General features: G+C 42.6%; 1 protein-coding gene and 1 long non-coding RNA gene across 2 annotated transcripts in view; one reads left to right on the top strand and one right to left on the bottom strand.

The window, feature by feature from the left end:
• The window catches only part of METAP1 (methionyl aminopeptidase 1), a 29314-nt gene extending 22182 nt beyond the window's left edge, over positions 1 to 7132 (bottom strand). Inside the window, exon 1 of the mRNA XM_059818253.1 lies at positions 7019 to 7132. Within this exon, the coding sequence (XP_059674236.1) occupies positions 7019 to 7132 (114 nt within the window). The remainder of the gene's footprint in view (positions 1 to 7018) is intronic.
• An 8175-nt stretch (positions 7133 to 15307) lies between these two features.
• Positions 15308 to 16495, top strand: LOC132317119 (uncharacterized). The gene is made up of 2 exons (XR_009484011.1): positions 15308 to 15474; positions 16166 to 16495. It is a non-coding gene; the product is annotated as an uncharacterized LOC132317119 (long non-coding RNA).
• The last annotated feature ends 342 nt before the right edge of the window (positions 16496 to 16837 follow it).

Genomic DNA, 16837 nt, shown 5'->3' with positions numbered 1-16837 from the left:
CTTATTTAAACCTTTAACAAGATTTCTGGCTTCAAGCCATTCTTAAGCCAATCCCACTGACTCTGTGTTTAGAGACAAGCTCAGTGTTCACCAGAACCTGTACATTTACCAAAAGGTAACTAAAGGTACAACCAGCATTATGATCCGGAAAAATTCCTCTTGGATCACCACGTGGAAGCCATGTTATTTGTCTAGATGATTTTTACCTTAAGGACTCAGCCCAACATCTATTTACTGGTTCAAATATTGACAGACTCATGCAGCAGAGCAGAATTTGTTTTACAGTAGAGTGCATCTTCACTATGAACACAATGATCACTACCAAATACCTTAGGCTTTTTTTTTTATCAGACATTGAAAGAACAAAACAAACCCCTTTAAAACAGTTATTGAGCTACTTCACAAGGAATTTTTTCCCTATGCTTATTGTCATCTTTACAGTAATAACAGGGAGCTTCTTATTCTTTCAGTTCCTCTAGCCATGCAACCTGATTAAGAGGTAGAAAAGCACAGCCAACTGCAAATTCCAGAGGAGAAAAGGGTGCTAAATCAACCAAGATTAGGATAGAAGTACACTGCAAACCTCTGTATAGTGCAGACATAACCAAACTAGCTTTAAATAAGCTACCCAAGTGCAGGAAGCCATGCAGGCACCACAACACCGAATTCAAGACAAACTCATAAACTGTGTTTCTGAACTACCTTTGCAAGGTAGCAGCTCGTTTAAAGTTAGCTCTGCCAACTCTCCGTCAGCGATTTCCAGCCTTAAGGCTGACACTCTTCTTCAGGCTCCCCTTCACCATCAGGTACTGCTGCTTTATGCAACCTGGCATTTGACATTGCAATACACCTATCAGCAGGTATGCAAAAACCACCCCACAGTACAGAATCACTAAGGTTGGAAAAGACCTCTAAGATCATCAAGTCCAACCATCAACCAAAAAAAAAAAAAAAATCACCACCATGCCCGTTAAGCCATGTCCCACAATACCAAAGTACAGTTACTGAGAACTCCAATTCATGCCCAACTGCCACAAAATTACCGCTCTCCATTCACTCCGCTCATCATTTAGAGCCACTGTGATGAATTTCCAAAAACACCTATTCCACAGCAAAAAAAAAAAAAAAAAAAAAGACAGCTGGAATCGAGACTGTGGGGACAGACTGGCTGTCTCTTTGCATGTCATTATACCCTGAATTGTAATGGGGAAACAGTGCCAAGCCGTATACTGTATTTAAAAATATTCTGAGCAATTTTTTTAATATAATTTTAAAACGTCCTTTGGAATGTAAAACTGTTGTGGGCTTAATCTGAGATCATGTAGCTTTGACTAATGAGGAGTCATTTTTAACCAAATCACCTTGAAGGTATGCAAAACAAGTCAGAAAAAGCGTAAGCATGGCATTTAGCTTAAGAAAAATATCAGGTTATCAGTGATATATAGTTAATACAATACAGATTAACTATACATTTTATCCATGAATACAAGTATGTTGAGGAATACAATTGTTAACACATTTGATGCTAAAATAAAACAGTTGCCTCTTTTTAGCATGCTGAACCCTATTCATCTAGGTGTGGTACAAACCCCCAGAGACAGCCTCTGGCCTGACAAACTCAGTACAAAATTCCCAAACTAGCCTAAGCAGCATACATGACTAGTCGGTTTTTCAGAAAAGCTGAATGTGCGTTTTCAGATTCAAATCCAAGGGAAGCACCTACACGCGGCACCTTGGCATCAGCAACGTTGGCTTTCTCCATCATCTACAGCCTGATCTCACCCAGGCACTCCTGGGTCCCATATGACAAAGCTCTTCCTCTGAGTATATTGAACACTAGCTCAGAAAGCCTGCCTACGGGAGTCTGAGATTTTACTTTCAGAAAGTTATGATGGCTCAGCATTTGTGCCTCAACAATAACCAGGCATTTACCACAGACACAGGTATTTATGGTGATTTATAGGCAATTAAAAATGTCAAGTTCCTGGTGAAAGGAATCTGTTAAAAGATCTTCTAGAAGGCAGTATCTGCAGAGTGCCATTTATATAAAAAAAACCATATGTGTTGCAGTTGGATCCAAGCAGCAGGTTCTAGCTTATTTTAGGCACAGCAAAGAACGGCGAACCAAGAATGAAATACGGCACTTATGTCCTATGGTCTGACAGGAGAGAGAACAAGAAATAGTTTCATCCAGGTCCACTGCTCCCCACTCCACACCCCCAACACACTGAAGGTGAACGGGAACAGCAAAGCAGGGGACGGGACACCACCACTCTTTTTCACAAATTACTGGGACCTCAAGTATCCAAAGCCGTCAAGGGCCCGGGTCTCAGTATCAGTGAAAATGTGCCTCCCAGAAGGGAGTAAATCAGTATACAAACCCTCTGAGAAAACAGAGCAGCATTTCTTTCCTGCCACTGGAATTTAACAAGTCATACCCCACCTCAAATGGAAAGAGCCCTGTCGGTGGGTATCCACCACTGCGAGAGAGATGCTGCTGCCTCTGTACAGTTCAGACAAACCATTTCCCTTCAAACACCTAAAACACATGTCCAACCATCGCTCATGTGCAGCAGCTTCACCATGTCACGGTCCTCACTTTTGACTCTATAACTGGATCACTTCGTGTACCTGGGCCTCTTTGGGACCAACAACACACGGGCACACAAAGCAGGAAGGGACAACTGTTCTCCTTGAATAAGTCAGGACTACTATTCTGAGAGCAATCTGTGGCCTCCACCTCTTGGAGAAAAGAAATGCAGCCCAAGCCACTGACTTTATAATAAGAGAATGTTTCCAGTATGTGGCTAGAAATAGATATTTCTGAATTTGGCTGGAGAAATGCCCCCACACCAGCATCCAGTCCGCACCACAGAAAGCCTCAGACTACTCTGTTTCATCCGAGACACTTATACAGATATAAATAGTATGAGGGGAAGTTTTCATGAAAGCAACACAAAATTATTAATTAGAGATCAATTTACAATTAGAAGGCTCATATAAAAATGGTAACTGGCTCAAGAACAGTTACTACTTTCCCTCTGTCCATCATTCAGCAGCTGGCAGAAGGCACAGGAGAAATGTAAATTGGTTTTGTATTTAAACACAAACTGTTTATGTATACTACATACAATTTACACACAAGTGACATGTGTATCTATAAAGGCAGATTTCACAATAGCAAATTCATCTCAGCAAGAGGAACAACACACTTGAGATGTGATGCTGGGCATCTGTGTTATTTCCACATTCAGAAGATATAGTGAGATACAGTAATTCAGCCTAAGATGATAAACACATACAACGCTGTAGTAAGTCTCTACAAAAGAGAAAGCAAGACAGTGAAAGAAGGCAGCCGGCAGTGACAGTACCTGATTTACTAGCCTAAATGAAGATCTTATTAAAGGTTAAGAGCAGACAGAATCACTCAGCAGAATATTCCCTCTCGTTACACCTTGGAGTGAAAGAAAAAAAAATAATGCTAGGGTTTAACACACCACCTCAGACCTCCTCTTTACCCCATCTTTACCCCACCTCCGTTACCCTGCTAGGCCAGAACTGGGCTGCCTCGGCCCCCTTTCCACCCATGACCCACAAGCACAACTGTTACTCAACAGCTGTACCCAGTTTCCAAGGTGCACAACACCCAGAGATGAAACAGTGTTGGCTCAAAGGAATTTCAAAGGATGTCAAATTACTTCAGAGTAAGCATTTTCAGGGCATGTTGTTGAGATGTACTCTTTTTGATGCAGAAAGGGGGAAAAATAAGTGACTAGAATGCCCTTTCTCAAGGAAGGGAGAAACACAAATGATAAATCCACTGGGGAAATCACTGTCTTGATACAATCTACTTGAAAAGTTCACTGCAATTCTCTACGTGCAATGACAGAAAACAATGTTTAATCAATCTCACTACACCGAGATTCTCAGTCCTATACCACCTGCATTAATATTTCTTAACAAATTGTATGTTACTATTTATAACCCAAACACATTGCTCCATACTGGTTACCTTTGCACAGTAGTTCACACTCTTCTATTGTTTATTCTTAGCACTGGAGAAAAACTCCTACAAATGCGGTTTTAGCTCTGATTGGAGTTTTGGCTGTAGGAACAAGTCATCGTAGGCTTCCAAGCAAATTAATTAAACTAGCGTGCATGTCCGTACAGATGCTCTTATGCCTCAAAGAGACGCCAGGTAGCTCGTCACTCCCATCGTGCCCTCAGCCCAGAGTAAGCGCCTGCACACCCGTAGCTAAGACCGCTGCATTCAATAAGGACGGGTTGACTTTACGGCTATGCCAAACCGGGCCACAACGGGCAAGCCCGCTCTTCGGCAGCATGCTCCTGAAGCACTGGTGTTTTCTGAAACTGCAGAGCGCAGCTTTGGGGAGCTAAACCAGCAAAAAAATTAATGCAACTGGTTTTCCTCCATTAAAAGAAAGCCCTAAGTACCCAGAAGCGGCTCACCAAGGAAGCAGGGCCCGCTTAATGGAAGGGGTAGAAACGTGCATCTTTGGAGGGAGGGAATAGGACCGTGCCAGCTATAATGCAGGCTGTGCTGTGAGGTGGAGTAGCATCCTAGGTCCACTCACTAGCTTACCCAACAGTTACGCATGTAATACCACAACAGAATGAAAACCAAAGGGAGAACTTTGGAAAAGTTTTACAAATGCTAACCAGTCCGCTGAAACTTGCTGGAAGTCCAGAGAAAACTCCCTGGCTTTTAAGACTCCTTCGCCTGTCATGTGCTTATTTGAACAGCCAGCCAGGTTGTCAGCAGCACCTCGCCTACCCTCCTGACCCTGCTCGCAAGACACCAGCGGAGCACTGCAGCGAGTCTCCTCCATCGCACGCACCGGACGATGGGGAGAGCTGGAACCTCGGGGCAGCCTGTGCTGGGCCCCACAGAAGGTACTAAAGGGGGCTGAAGGTCCTCGCTGCAGGCTGAACGCAGGGACTTTTCTCTCAGCGCGTGACATTTTTTGCACGTCTTGAAAACAGGCTGCCATTAACTTCCTTCTCTCTTCTCCAGCACATGTTGCCCAAAAACCTTCAAAGCACCTTTCATACGGGGAATAACTATGCTCACCTACTTTACTCATCACGACGGCGAGGCACAGTGAGGAGGAACAACACGCCCAAGGTCACTCAGAAGTAAGATGACTGGGATTCCCAGTTCAGTGTTTTATTTTCTAGGCAGGACAGCTTTACAAGCATGTAGTCAGTTACCCCTGCAGCCTCTTCTAACAAGCTAGTAAGTATTTCTGGTAATTCCCCTTTTACCTTATAACAGTAGCAGATATTTCAAAAGAATTGAACCCAATATATAGATAACAATCTCCACATCCTATAAAAATTAGCTGAGTTGGAGATATGGCAGAGGGGAACGAAGATGTTACTAGAACTCCTCACACAGGCTTGTTTGGTGTGTTAACAAATGGTTTTGTCATCACCAACTAATATTTGTATATGCTGAAGATGTATTTATGATGAGTTTTACGTGTCAAAACTGGTACTAAAATGCAGAGCAAACCCTACAAACCAGCTACAAGCACCACATGGGAACTAGAGATACAGAATCGTCAGAACAATTTTGAGTTGCAGTCGATCTAATTTAGCATTGACTCCCAGCATCTGGCACCAGAGACTTCAGGGGAAAGTACCAGAAACCATGCAGTGGGTGTGTTACACGCACGTGGGAAGTTTTTCCCTGGTCCTACGCAAACCATGACTATCAGTTTACATCCTGACTCAGAAGAAAATCTGTCCCATGAGTAAGTTAACCTAGCCGATGCGACTGAATGGTTTTGTTAAGTTTATCGACAAAACTTGAATAATTTTACCCTGAATTATAATTCTGACAATGAAGTTCACCATTAATCGCTGAATTAAACACATACTTCCTCGCTGATGGTGACAGAAATTACACAGACAAAAAGTTCGAAGGATTAGGCTATGCATTTTACTGTGCGTTTTAAAGTTATTAAAAAAAAAAAACCCAAACAAAAAACCCCACTCAACAGCCACCAGACAGCCCTTTCTATTTAAGTTAAGGACCCAAATATATTACAACTGTGGTAATAAGTGAGGATAGCTGAGGCCTATAGAATACATTTAACAGGAGTTGATGGTCGTATGACAACTGGCCTAACCTGAATCTCCTTGTTTGGTACCCTTAAAGTAAAACATCCAAAGACATTAAAAAAAAAAAAAAAAAAGGAAGAGCACCAAATCATCTTCCCAAAAGCTCGTATTTAAAGGAAACAGAAAATCTGTTTTCAGAGCAACAAGTCTCCCGGTATTTACCAAAGCCAAGCAACTCCAGAGCCAGACCTGATGCAGACACAGAAATGCACAGGCTGGAATTTGATGAGCACGTCTCATTTTGTCCCACTAAGCCCTTTTTTTTTTTTTTTTTGGGGGGGGGGGGGGGGGGTGCGGACCACCCAAACCTTCAGGCAGAGAAGAAAACGTGCACCCTCTCACGAACGCCTCAGCTGCTCTTCAGCAACGAAGCCCCGCGCTGCCCCCAGCCACGAGGAGCGGAGAGGCTCCCGCCCCACCCGTGGCCGCCGGCCCGGCACCCCCCCGGCTCCAACGCACCCCCCCGCCGGTGCGGGGGAACTTTCTGCGGGGACAAACGGCGGACCCCCCCGCCCCCGGGGCTCGCAGGGAGCCGGCGGGGAGGGAGGTAAAGGCGGGCACGAAGGGCCGGGCCCGGGCGGCCAGGGGCAGGCGAGGGGAGCTGGCTCCTCCGCCTCGCCGCACGCCCGCAGCCCGGCCCCGCGCTCGCACACCGGTCCGCCGCGCCGACTGGGAACCTCGTAACGGCCCCCCCCCCCCGCCACTCCTCCCGTATTTCCTCTCAGCGAAAGGAGAGCGGTCCCCGCAGCGCGGCAGCGCTACGGGCACAGCCCGCGGGAGAAAAACCCGGCCCGCAGCGTGGGGACGGGCGGGCTCCCGGGGGCGGCGGGAGGGACGGGGAGCCGAGCCGCCGGCAGCGCGGGGGCCTCACCTGAGAGCAGAAGTAGGATCCCTGGATGCCCAGCTTGAGGCAGGTCGGGCACTGCAGCTTGGCCTCGCTACTGCAGCCGGCCGTCTCGCAGACGCGGGTCTCCACCGCCGCCATGCTGCCGGGCTGCCACAGGCGCGGCGCGGCGAGCGGCGGGGGAGGAGCCGCCGCCCGGAGGTGCCGCCGGGCGGGGAGGGGAGAGGCGGGGAGGAGCGGCGCGGAGCTCCGCGCCGCTCCTCCCCGCCTCTCCCCTCCGCGCAGGCGCGGGGCGAGGCGGGGGAGCGGCGGCCGGAGGCGCAGGTGCCCTTGAGGAGCCGTACCCTCCCGGTGAGGGCAGGGAGGAGAGCTGCGGCCGGGGCCGGCCCGGTGACAGGATAACGCGCCGGGCGGGTGGCTGAGGTAAGAGGAGAAGCCAGGCTCCTGATTCCCCATCTCCTGGCTTTGGCAGGCCGATCATCGACGCATTTGTGAAAGAGAGCCTGTTTTCCTTTCTTCGTGGCGCTCCTCAGCAAGATCCTGGGAGCAGCTGTGGTGGGGCAGGGTGTTTTGTGGGGTTTCGCTTCAGATGTGCGCCGGGGGTTAATTGTGTACGCTTCCATCTTCCAGCCGAAGAAGGAAGGCCGTTGCCTTCTCCTGTTTTGGGGCTGTACCCCGAATTTCTCAAGCGTATCTTCCTTATTATGGAGAGCGGTGTTGCTCTGTAGGGCTGACGATGGAGTTTATAATAGCTTTTTTACTCTGTCTTTAGCTCTCGTTTGGAAGGGGGGAAAAAAAAACTATCACAAGTTCAATATTCAGAAAGACGGTAACTAAAATTAGAAAAACAGGCTGCAGAGTCACGGTGGCATTAGTACCGGCAGGATGCTAGTTTTCTTCCGAGAAAGAGATACCAATGATCTGTCATAAAAATAAGTGGGATTAATACATACATTATATTTCTCCCATTTACGTGGGCTGATCTCCATAAAGATACTACCTGTGCCTATAAAGCTAATTGTGTTTATGTTCTCTGAGCACTGATGCCAAAGCTTTTGTCAATATGTACTAAAACATCTCTAACTTAATATCACTTAATATCTAACTTAATATCACTTAATATCTAACTTAGTATCACTTAATATCTAACTTAGTATCACTTAATATCTAACTTAATATCTAACTTAATATCACTTAATATCTAACTTAGTATCACTTAATATCTAACTTAATATCACTTAATATCTAACTTAATATAACTTAATATCACTTAATATCTAACTTAATATCTAACTTAATATCACTTAATATCTAACTTAATATCTAACTTAATATCACTTAATATCACTTAATATCTAACTTAATGTCTAACTTAATATCACTTAATATCACCACAAGACACTTTTTACTGGTTCATAAGTCAAGAGGAAGTTGCTTTTAAGAAGAACACAGAGAGCGGCCTATTGACTAGGAGAACAGCTGCAAAAGACTTCAGAGCACCTATTTGCTAGATTCAGCCTTAGTGCTGGGATCCCACTCCTGGTTTAAATCTCTGTTGTCTTCCCGCTAGCTGGCAGGCACAGCCCATGATTTCAGTCAAAACTTCGCAGGATCGGATTCTCTCTTCCTGCTTCAATGTAGTTGACTTCAATGAAACTACACCAATCCTTACTCTGATCATAGTACACAAAAAATTCTCCTCATTTCCTGGCATCCAGATAACTCCCCAGAAAGTGTGATTCAAAATCCAAACTATAATCTCAGCATTTTCTGCAATTGTGTTCTATTCCCTGTGGTCTTCTGGCTCCATCTTTAATAAAAAAATATTTATATATCCCCTAGGCTTAGAGGTTAAGTGAAAATTTCCACTTACCAATTCCAGAACAGAAAAGCGTACATCCTCTTCTTTTGTCAGAATAAGTGTATTCCTATAAACATACTTGGCTATCTTACGACAATGTAATCAGTAAAAAGTGGCTAAGTAGCCCAGCTGATTACAGGATGAAGGCGACAGGTAACAAAGTATTTGATCCTGGTTTGTTGTGTGATAAACGCTTTCACTAGCATGGTCAAACGACCGAAGGAATTTGGTGTCATGCTATTACTGAAGTGTAATTGCAGGTGAACACCTGCCTTTCTGACAGTTCTCACCTTCATTTCTCTAGTATTGATAATACTTGTATCTGCCTGTTGTTCATAGAAAGAGAATACTGTGAGAGTCAATTAGGAAACGTTTCTAGGATGCTTGTAAAATACAAAGATTACAACTATTATTTTCTTCAATGATTGAAAATAGCTATATGTTGATTCATGCAGCTCATGCTGTGACAGCGTTTAGGTCCAAATTCTGAAGACAGGCAACCAATTGCCAACCAATATAATGAAATATCTTTAAAGGACACATTCACAGACTGTGATTTTACATATTCCAAGTCCAAGTCATTATTAAAGGCTTGGTTTAACCTTCTTAAAGCAAAACGTTACTGAATGGGCAGAATCACTCTTAAATGATCCATGTTGCTAGCAGGTATTGTAGTGTGTACAGCCCATGAAAAATCAGTGCTCCTTTTCCAAGCAACCAACAAATCAAGCTTTCAAGACGCAGGACAGATATCTTCGTACACCTTAGTTGCCGCTTTGTGCCATTTAAAGAACCCTAAGGAGTTGTAGACATCATTTACCTGGTTAAGCAGGGTTTACAAGTACTTGGTGTCACTAACGTGGTATAAAAAACCTGAAGCATACTGGTTGATCTAGTCCAGTGACTTCTGCTCGAATGTCATCATCTGCTTCTTGATGGTATTTCGGTATAATCATCAATAATAACTTGGGATACTTTACTAAATTTTATGAGTATTTAATTAACATTTAATTTCATGTCCGAGTATAACTACAATTTATTCCTCTTTTTATCTTTCAATATCCTTATTGGGACAATGTCGGTATATGCTGGTGCTCGTTTTGTAGTGGTTGACAATGATGCAGGTTAGAAAAAAAGATTACTCCCATTCTAACTAGTAGACAGGGTTCCTTCTGGTACTCAGTGTCATTTGTTTGCTGCATTTCTGAAATGCTAAATAAAAGCGTGCTGTTTCCCTGCTTACTTGGGGAAGCCAAGGATGCACATATTAATTAAACAATTTAAAAATATATGTAATTTAAAGAACATTGAACCCTCTAATAGAGGAATTAACAAGCTTTCTTACTTGTCCTCCTGTTTGGAAAGAACATAGACTGCCTTTGCAGATCGACCTAGAATAACAAACTCTGAAAGATTTGACCTAAGATTTTTGTTGTTGTGATGGTTTTTACTTTTAAACAGCCCTATATTATCATCCCCATAGTAAAAATTATGTGGGTTCTGCAGTATTTAAATGCTTTTGTTTTCTGATCGGGCCTTGATTTTCTGCTTTGGTAAGTGAATCCGTTCACACCTCCTGGAGGTCCATCCACGGCCATTTCCCATCATCTGGTGGCACACTCATTCTCCGTGGGGAAGTTCACTGACCTTTGCTGTGACCTTCCCTGAGCAGAGCTCTTTCTTCTCTGTCAGGCTTTTCATGTCACTTTCTAGCTGCCTGTCCCCCCGTGCTACAGACGAACGCACACAGAGGCCCAGGAGTCAGAAATCTTACAGCCCATTCATGATCCGTGATTTATGTCAACGCTGTGTTCCCGCTGTCCTCCCAACTTCTCCAAAGTGATGCAAGGCTGGGAGTGCATGAGGTTAGCAACCAAGGGCAGAAGTAGAGGTCAGCAATGTCTCATGGGTCAGATAGCTGCTGCAAAAAAGCTAGAGCAGCTGGCACCTAAGACAGCTGCTGGTTAGGAAGAAAATGGCCATTGAGTTTGACATTACTTAATTAAGGGAGCGCCTTAGCTCATGTTCCCCCTCCTCGCTTTGCTTCTGTACGTTGCTGTACTGGGGGCTGGGCAATCGCACTTTCCCAGTGAAACTCTTGGGTATAGTAGCTGTCTTCTGTTCAGGCTCACTGAAGACACAATTAAATGCCTCTTTGTTTAGCGATAGCTGAAACAATGCAAAAATACCACCCAGGAGCTAGACCACGTGCAAATGTGCACTATTATGGCTGGGCCAGATGGTGCAGGCACTCACTGAGGCTCTCGTACCGCATGCAACAGTTATATAGGTTGCGTGTGTCTGTATGCGCGTGTGAAAAAGAAAAGCTGCAAAACCATCACAAACGCACACAAAGACAAATGTCTCAAAGATGGCCACAAAAAATATGTAGCATGATCTTTAAAAATCAGAGTGAAAGAGAGCCCTTGTAGGGAACAGTACCCAGAAGAAAAGACAAACCTGTCATCAAAGCAAAATAGTCTTACTGTGGCCAGGGAAAAAAAAAAAAGACGTTATAAACATCCTTTGTAAATGAACAGAGTTGCATTAAAGAAATACCTGTCTCCGTTTTTCCACTTTAAAGAAAAATTATGTGGGATTTCAAAATCTGTCTAATTCTGTAGAGTCAAAAGAGATTGCAATACATTCTAAGCCCCTGGGTCACTCTTATTCCTTCCATTGGTGGAGATCCCGCAGTGCCAAAAAACGTGTGGACGTGGCACTGCGGGACGTGGTTTAATGGTCATGGTGGTGTTGGGGTGATGGTTGGACTTGATGATCTTACAGGTCTTTTCCAACCTTAGTGATTCTGTGATTCTGATAGAAAGTAAACTACTGAAAGGCCCACTGCAGCCACGATTCAGGCTGGAGGAGGCTTGCTCAAAGCTAATTCCAAGCGTGTTTTCCCTAGTTGTGGTGGAAGGGAAGATCCTGCACATCCTTTTGTTTTGTTTTGCTTGTTCAAGCTGCTCTGCTCTTGCAGCGTATGTATTAATATAGCGGATCAAAATTTCTGCTATGGTTTAAGAACGGTTCTCTCTGAATTCAGGAACACTCTTCCAGTAGCCAAGAATCTTAGCATTTTCCAATATATGCATATGAAGCTGGTTGTTTATCATGGGACAAGAACAAAGAAAAACAAGCTGCATCTTTTTAAAAAAATGGTATTTTAGAAAAAGTATTCCTATCTAAGCATTAAGTTGCAAGCTTTAAAGAGAGAAGCTCCACCGCTTGTAATATTTGAAAGAATCCATGAATATGTCTAGAGGTGATAAAAAAATTTATTCTTTACTATGGAAACACAATAAAAGTCATGGAGGGAGGTTCTGGCCCAATGAATTTAATGGGAATGTAACTGATATCAACAGGGATTTCACCCAGTTTTTGTCATCAAAGTCAAGGCCATAAAAAAACAGACTTAGCAGTAGAATACTCTCAGTGTTTTGTTTCCACTTTAGATACCATGGACAATAGTATGAGACATTAAAAATTCTTTTTATTTTCCTGTTTCAAAATCAAACTAAGATGATCAGATTTTTAATCACATAAAACACAGTGATTCTAAAAGTATTATATCACTGATGTGAGCGATCTGCTCCATTTCCACTCAAATCAGTGAGATCAATTACAGCTTATACTTGCACACCTCTGACTTCGATGCTGCACTTTGCAGAATGAAACAGATGTTCCTAACGACTACTTCAATTCACGCTGAAAACTGATAGAGCTCTAAAGTGTGCGAGGATTACTGAAGAAGAGATATTCAACGTTTCTTTACTTCAGACCCTTCTTTTTTCCCGACTATAACTTCCAAAGGTGTGATCTTGTGGATGTATCTGTGATACTTCTTTGCCTCCTATCTTGATTTTCCTTTTAGTTTTTAGTTAGTTTGAAGATGATGTCACTTGCAAGGCAGCCACATAATTTCTGAGGATCTTGCTTATGTGTGTCAGTGACTCAAAGAAAAGATTACAGTAGCTCATAATCCTCTCATTGCTGTTATAAGTTGTTGGCTAACTTCTGACATCATCTTTAGAGGCTTTGTGCCTCTGTAACTCAACAAATCGAAGACATGTACCAAATCACAACACATGCTTACTTCCTATTTGCGTGGTAGTAAGGTAGGCCATGTTCTGAACTCAGATGTACTATATTCATCTATCTTATTAAACATTGTTAGTAAGCATACCTGTCTTATAGGGGACTTTATGCTGTTATCCCTGTGTTGCGTAAGAAAAATGAAATAGCCAAATGCTATATGACATTCAGTATCATTTGGTGGTTAACACTCATTCACAGTTCTTCTCAGTATAATGACATTCAAAGCTATAAAATGTAGGTCTGTACACTTGGTTCATTGAGAATAAAAGTACAAAGTTAAACGCAGAAGAAACTGAAGATAAAATGATCAGAGAGAAGAGGATTCTGGATGGATGATCTTTATTTATGTTAAGAGACTTAAAGGCAGGATTAAAACAGACAGTCGAAGAATGCACGTGGTTGCAAAACAAGTAAAATGAAATATCAGATCCATCTGGCAGCGTATTAGGCAAATAAATAGGAAGACTTATTAATTACTGTATTCACATTAAACAGTCTATAAAGAATTACTAGGAACCAAATTTTATAAAACAGATACAATGAAGAATATGTCACTGGACAAAAAATAATGCTTCTGCATGTATTAACGTACTTTCTGAATGTAGAAATTTAATAGATCGTGTTCTTATTTTGCTATCATACCATGGTTTAACATTTTACAGCATAGGGAGGAATATTTCATTTCTTAATTTCTTTGTTTTGTCACTGGGAAGATATGTCCCAGTTCTTTTATTTTGAAAACTTTTTCAGTATTTATTTTATAAAACAGTATTATAAAAGATTAAGAACTTCAATATATTTTTGTTGTGTTTTCCTTTAGAGAAGTCAGGTGGCAGATAAAACATTACTTTATTGAACCCTCTGCCTTTGTTAAATAAAAATCAAATCATAACACTAAAATGAATTCCATGGCAGAAAAAATACAGCAGAAAATTTACTGTTCCAATATGTTTTGATTATAACCAATGGCCATTCGGTGATCTACAAACAAATATAATAGAAGGCAGCTTTACTCTATCTCGCAGTATTAAAGAAACAACAAATACAATACCCTGCACCACCCTGTTGGCTTGGAGACTACGGCCTCTCTTCGGGGTTGTGTAGTGATGCTGCCAGTAATAGATACTTTTTATTAAAACATTCACATATCCATCCCCTCTCTGGAGTCCTATAAAAATCCTGAAGTCCTGAAGTGAAGCCATTTGCCTGAGTACCATAAGCCTTTCCCGGTACTTTTTCTGCTGGCACAGTGTATCTGTGGATGTGGATTTACTTGCACCTCTGTAAACATTCTTCCAATAACAGTCTCATAGTACCACAGCCCCCGTAGGAGTTACTGAGCCAGGCAACATTTTCGTCTGTGTCGGCCAGATTTCAGAGTGACAGGAAGTTCACCTCCCCTTAAAACCATTTTGGTTTTGGAAAAGCTGCAGTTTAAATCAAATCCAATTAACAAACTTCTTAGAAATCAGATCATATCTGCATAGGTTAACATGTCAAGCCTAAAGAGGGAGAGTTTAGAGGAGTACAAATAATTACGGACTTGTCCCATAATTAACCAACCCAATATTGGGTCTAGTTTACTAATAGTGAAACGCCAAGGGAGATCAAGTTGATTGGCAAGGGCAGAAAATACAGCAGCAACAGGAGGCTTTGTTGCTTGTATGTAGACTGTAGAAGTGTTACACCTAGATGTAACACAGAGACTGACTTTTTAGACATTTTCAGTGTCTCTTCCATGGAACAGCTTGTTAGAAAGCCCACAAGAAGACAGACAGCTTTTGACTTCACCCTGAGTAGCATTCAGGATCTGGTTTGAAACCTCGCATTTGAAGAGCCCCTCTGTGACAACCGCCTTAACATATTTTGATGCAGTATCATTACAGGAGCAGCAGCAGCCAAAACGTTCAGGAAATTTGTCCTCTGTTTCAAAAAGAGGAACTATGTAAAAATAAGAGGGTTTGTTAAAAAGTAACTTTAAAAGTGCAGCGAAATTAAATAGCAAGGAAGCTATTTTAAGATGCACATTTTAGAAACTTAAGGTCTATACGCACTTGGATCATTAAGGAAGGCTTGAGAATGGGCAAAAGGGAGACAGCACAGGTAAACAACAGGCTAAAGGAGGCTATTAGAAACAAGAAGCTTTCTTTAAAAAAAGGTGAAGTAATACTGAAATGAAAAAAAATAGAAAACTCCCACATATTCCTGCAGATTAAATGTAAGAAAACTGTTAGATTGGGTCGTCTCCCGCAAGGGAATCAATAAATCAATAAATAATAAATCTTTCTTCAATCCATAGGAACAGGAAGCCTTCCAGAAGTCTGCTGGACTAATCGGTAACCATGGTGTTAACAGGAGTACTCAAAGAAAACAAGGCGGTTGCAGAGGAGTTCATAAACTATTTGAGTCATTGTTTGCCAGTGGATATCCTGGAAATGGAAGAGATTTTGATGAGAGAATGGACGAAACTGATAAAATGAGCAGTAAGAAACCACTACGACCAGATGGAAATTGCTAACAGGTGTGTGTAACTGCAGTTGTAAAAGCATGCTGATACCTGGTGTCTGCAGGATGCCAAATGGGATGTCGGTTTTTAAAAAGAGTTCCATGGAAGACAGGGTGCCCGACAGGCTGGGGCAGGAAGGCTGCGCTCTCTCCCTTGTGAATCAGTAGAAACTATGGTGGGCAATAGAACGAGTGGACACTTGGGTAAATGCGATCTACTTGGAAGAGTCAACATGACTTTTGTAGATGGAAATTCTGCATTACAAATGTACTGAATTCCCTGAAGAGTCAGCCTACACGTGGAGAAAAGTGGCTCATAAGTTGCATTTCCAAGGGGTAACTCATCTGCTTGGAGCAGAAAAGGGAATGCATACCTGTCTGAAGCATCTGGAATATTTATTTCCAATCACGCATTTCTCCCCTAAACAGCTGTTTCTCTCACCTCTTCCCGACCCCTTTCTTAGGTACTTTAAGACTTAGTGCTGAATAAGGTGCATCTCAATCCCTCTGTCACATTCCTTAACTTCCTCTGTTCTCATGAATGGAACTTCTTCCTTTCTGACATGAGATGAGCAATACTGTCCTGACTCTGGAAAGTAATTTCAAGGGAGAGAGCTTTAAAGGGTAGATTTCTAGGGGGAATTGAAAGCGTTTTAACCACTATAATTACAAACCCTCTGTTCCTCGTGTTGTACCTCCATTCCTAGGTCACCCTGAAGAGGGCATACTGCAGGAACGAACCTGGTCTCAAAGCCTGAAAACACCCTGCTTGCTAACAAACTCCATAGCAGGTAAAGCAGAATGGATGCGTGCAGATCCCCTGCCAGACTTTCTGTGACGGGAACATTTCAGAAGGAAAATGAAATGCCTCTCTCCGGAGGCTCACAGGAATTCTGCACCTCTACAGCCTTTTCTCATGGAACCAACTTAGAGTTCAAACGTACTGTTATCCCTCTCATACTGCTGTATTTCTACTGTTCATCTTATCAGGTGTCATTTTTGCTCATGAATAACAGTCTAAAATACAGGCTCCACTATACTGCTTGAACATCTTATTTCTTAAAATAGCTCCATTTAATTTTTAGACCCTTTTTGTAAATTAGGAGTGCTGTGGCAGTTTAGATATCCTTTACAGCCTTCCAATCTCCTGTTGGAACATAAAAAATTTCAGCTGTGGTAGGTCTCATTTTGCGCTTGATTTCCGCAGGGCTGCGCCCTGCTATTTGCACATAGCAAAGCAATCGTGTTCTTCCACAGTGGCTGGAATAAATTTCTCAGAACTTCTAATTCATTTAATTGAGGGCCAAGGGCTGGGGAAAACGTAGCTGCTGCAACCCCTGTAGTTATTATGGTCAGAAATATAATTCTAACTGGTGGTG

The sequence above is a fragment of the Gavia stellata genome, chromosome 5 (assembly GCF_030936135.1).
Source record: "Gavia stellata isolate bGavSte3 chromosome 5, bGavSte3.hap2, whole genome shotgun sequence".
In the NCBI taxonomy this organism is placed as follows: Eukaryota; Metazoa; Chordata; class Aves; order Gaviiformes; family Gaviidae; genus Gavia; species Gavia stellata.
The sequence above is the reverse complement of the archived record's forward strand: the minus strand, read 5'-3'. Positions and strand labels throughout refer to the sequence as shown.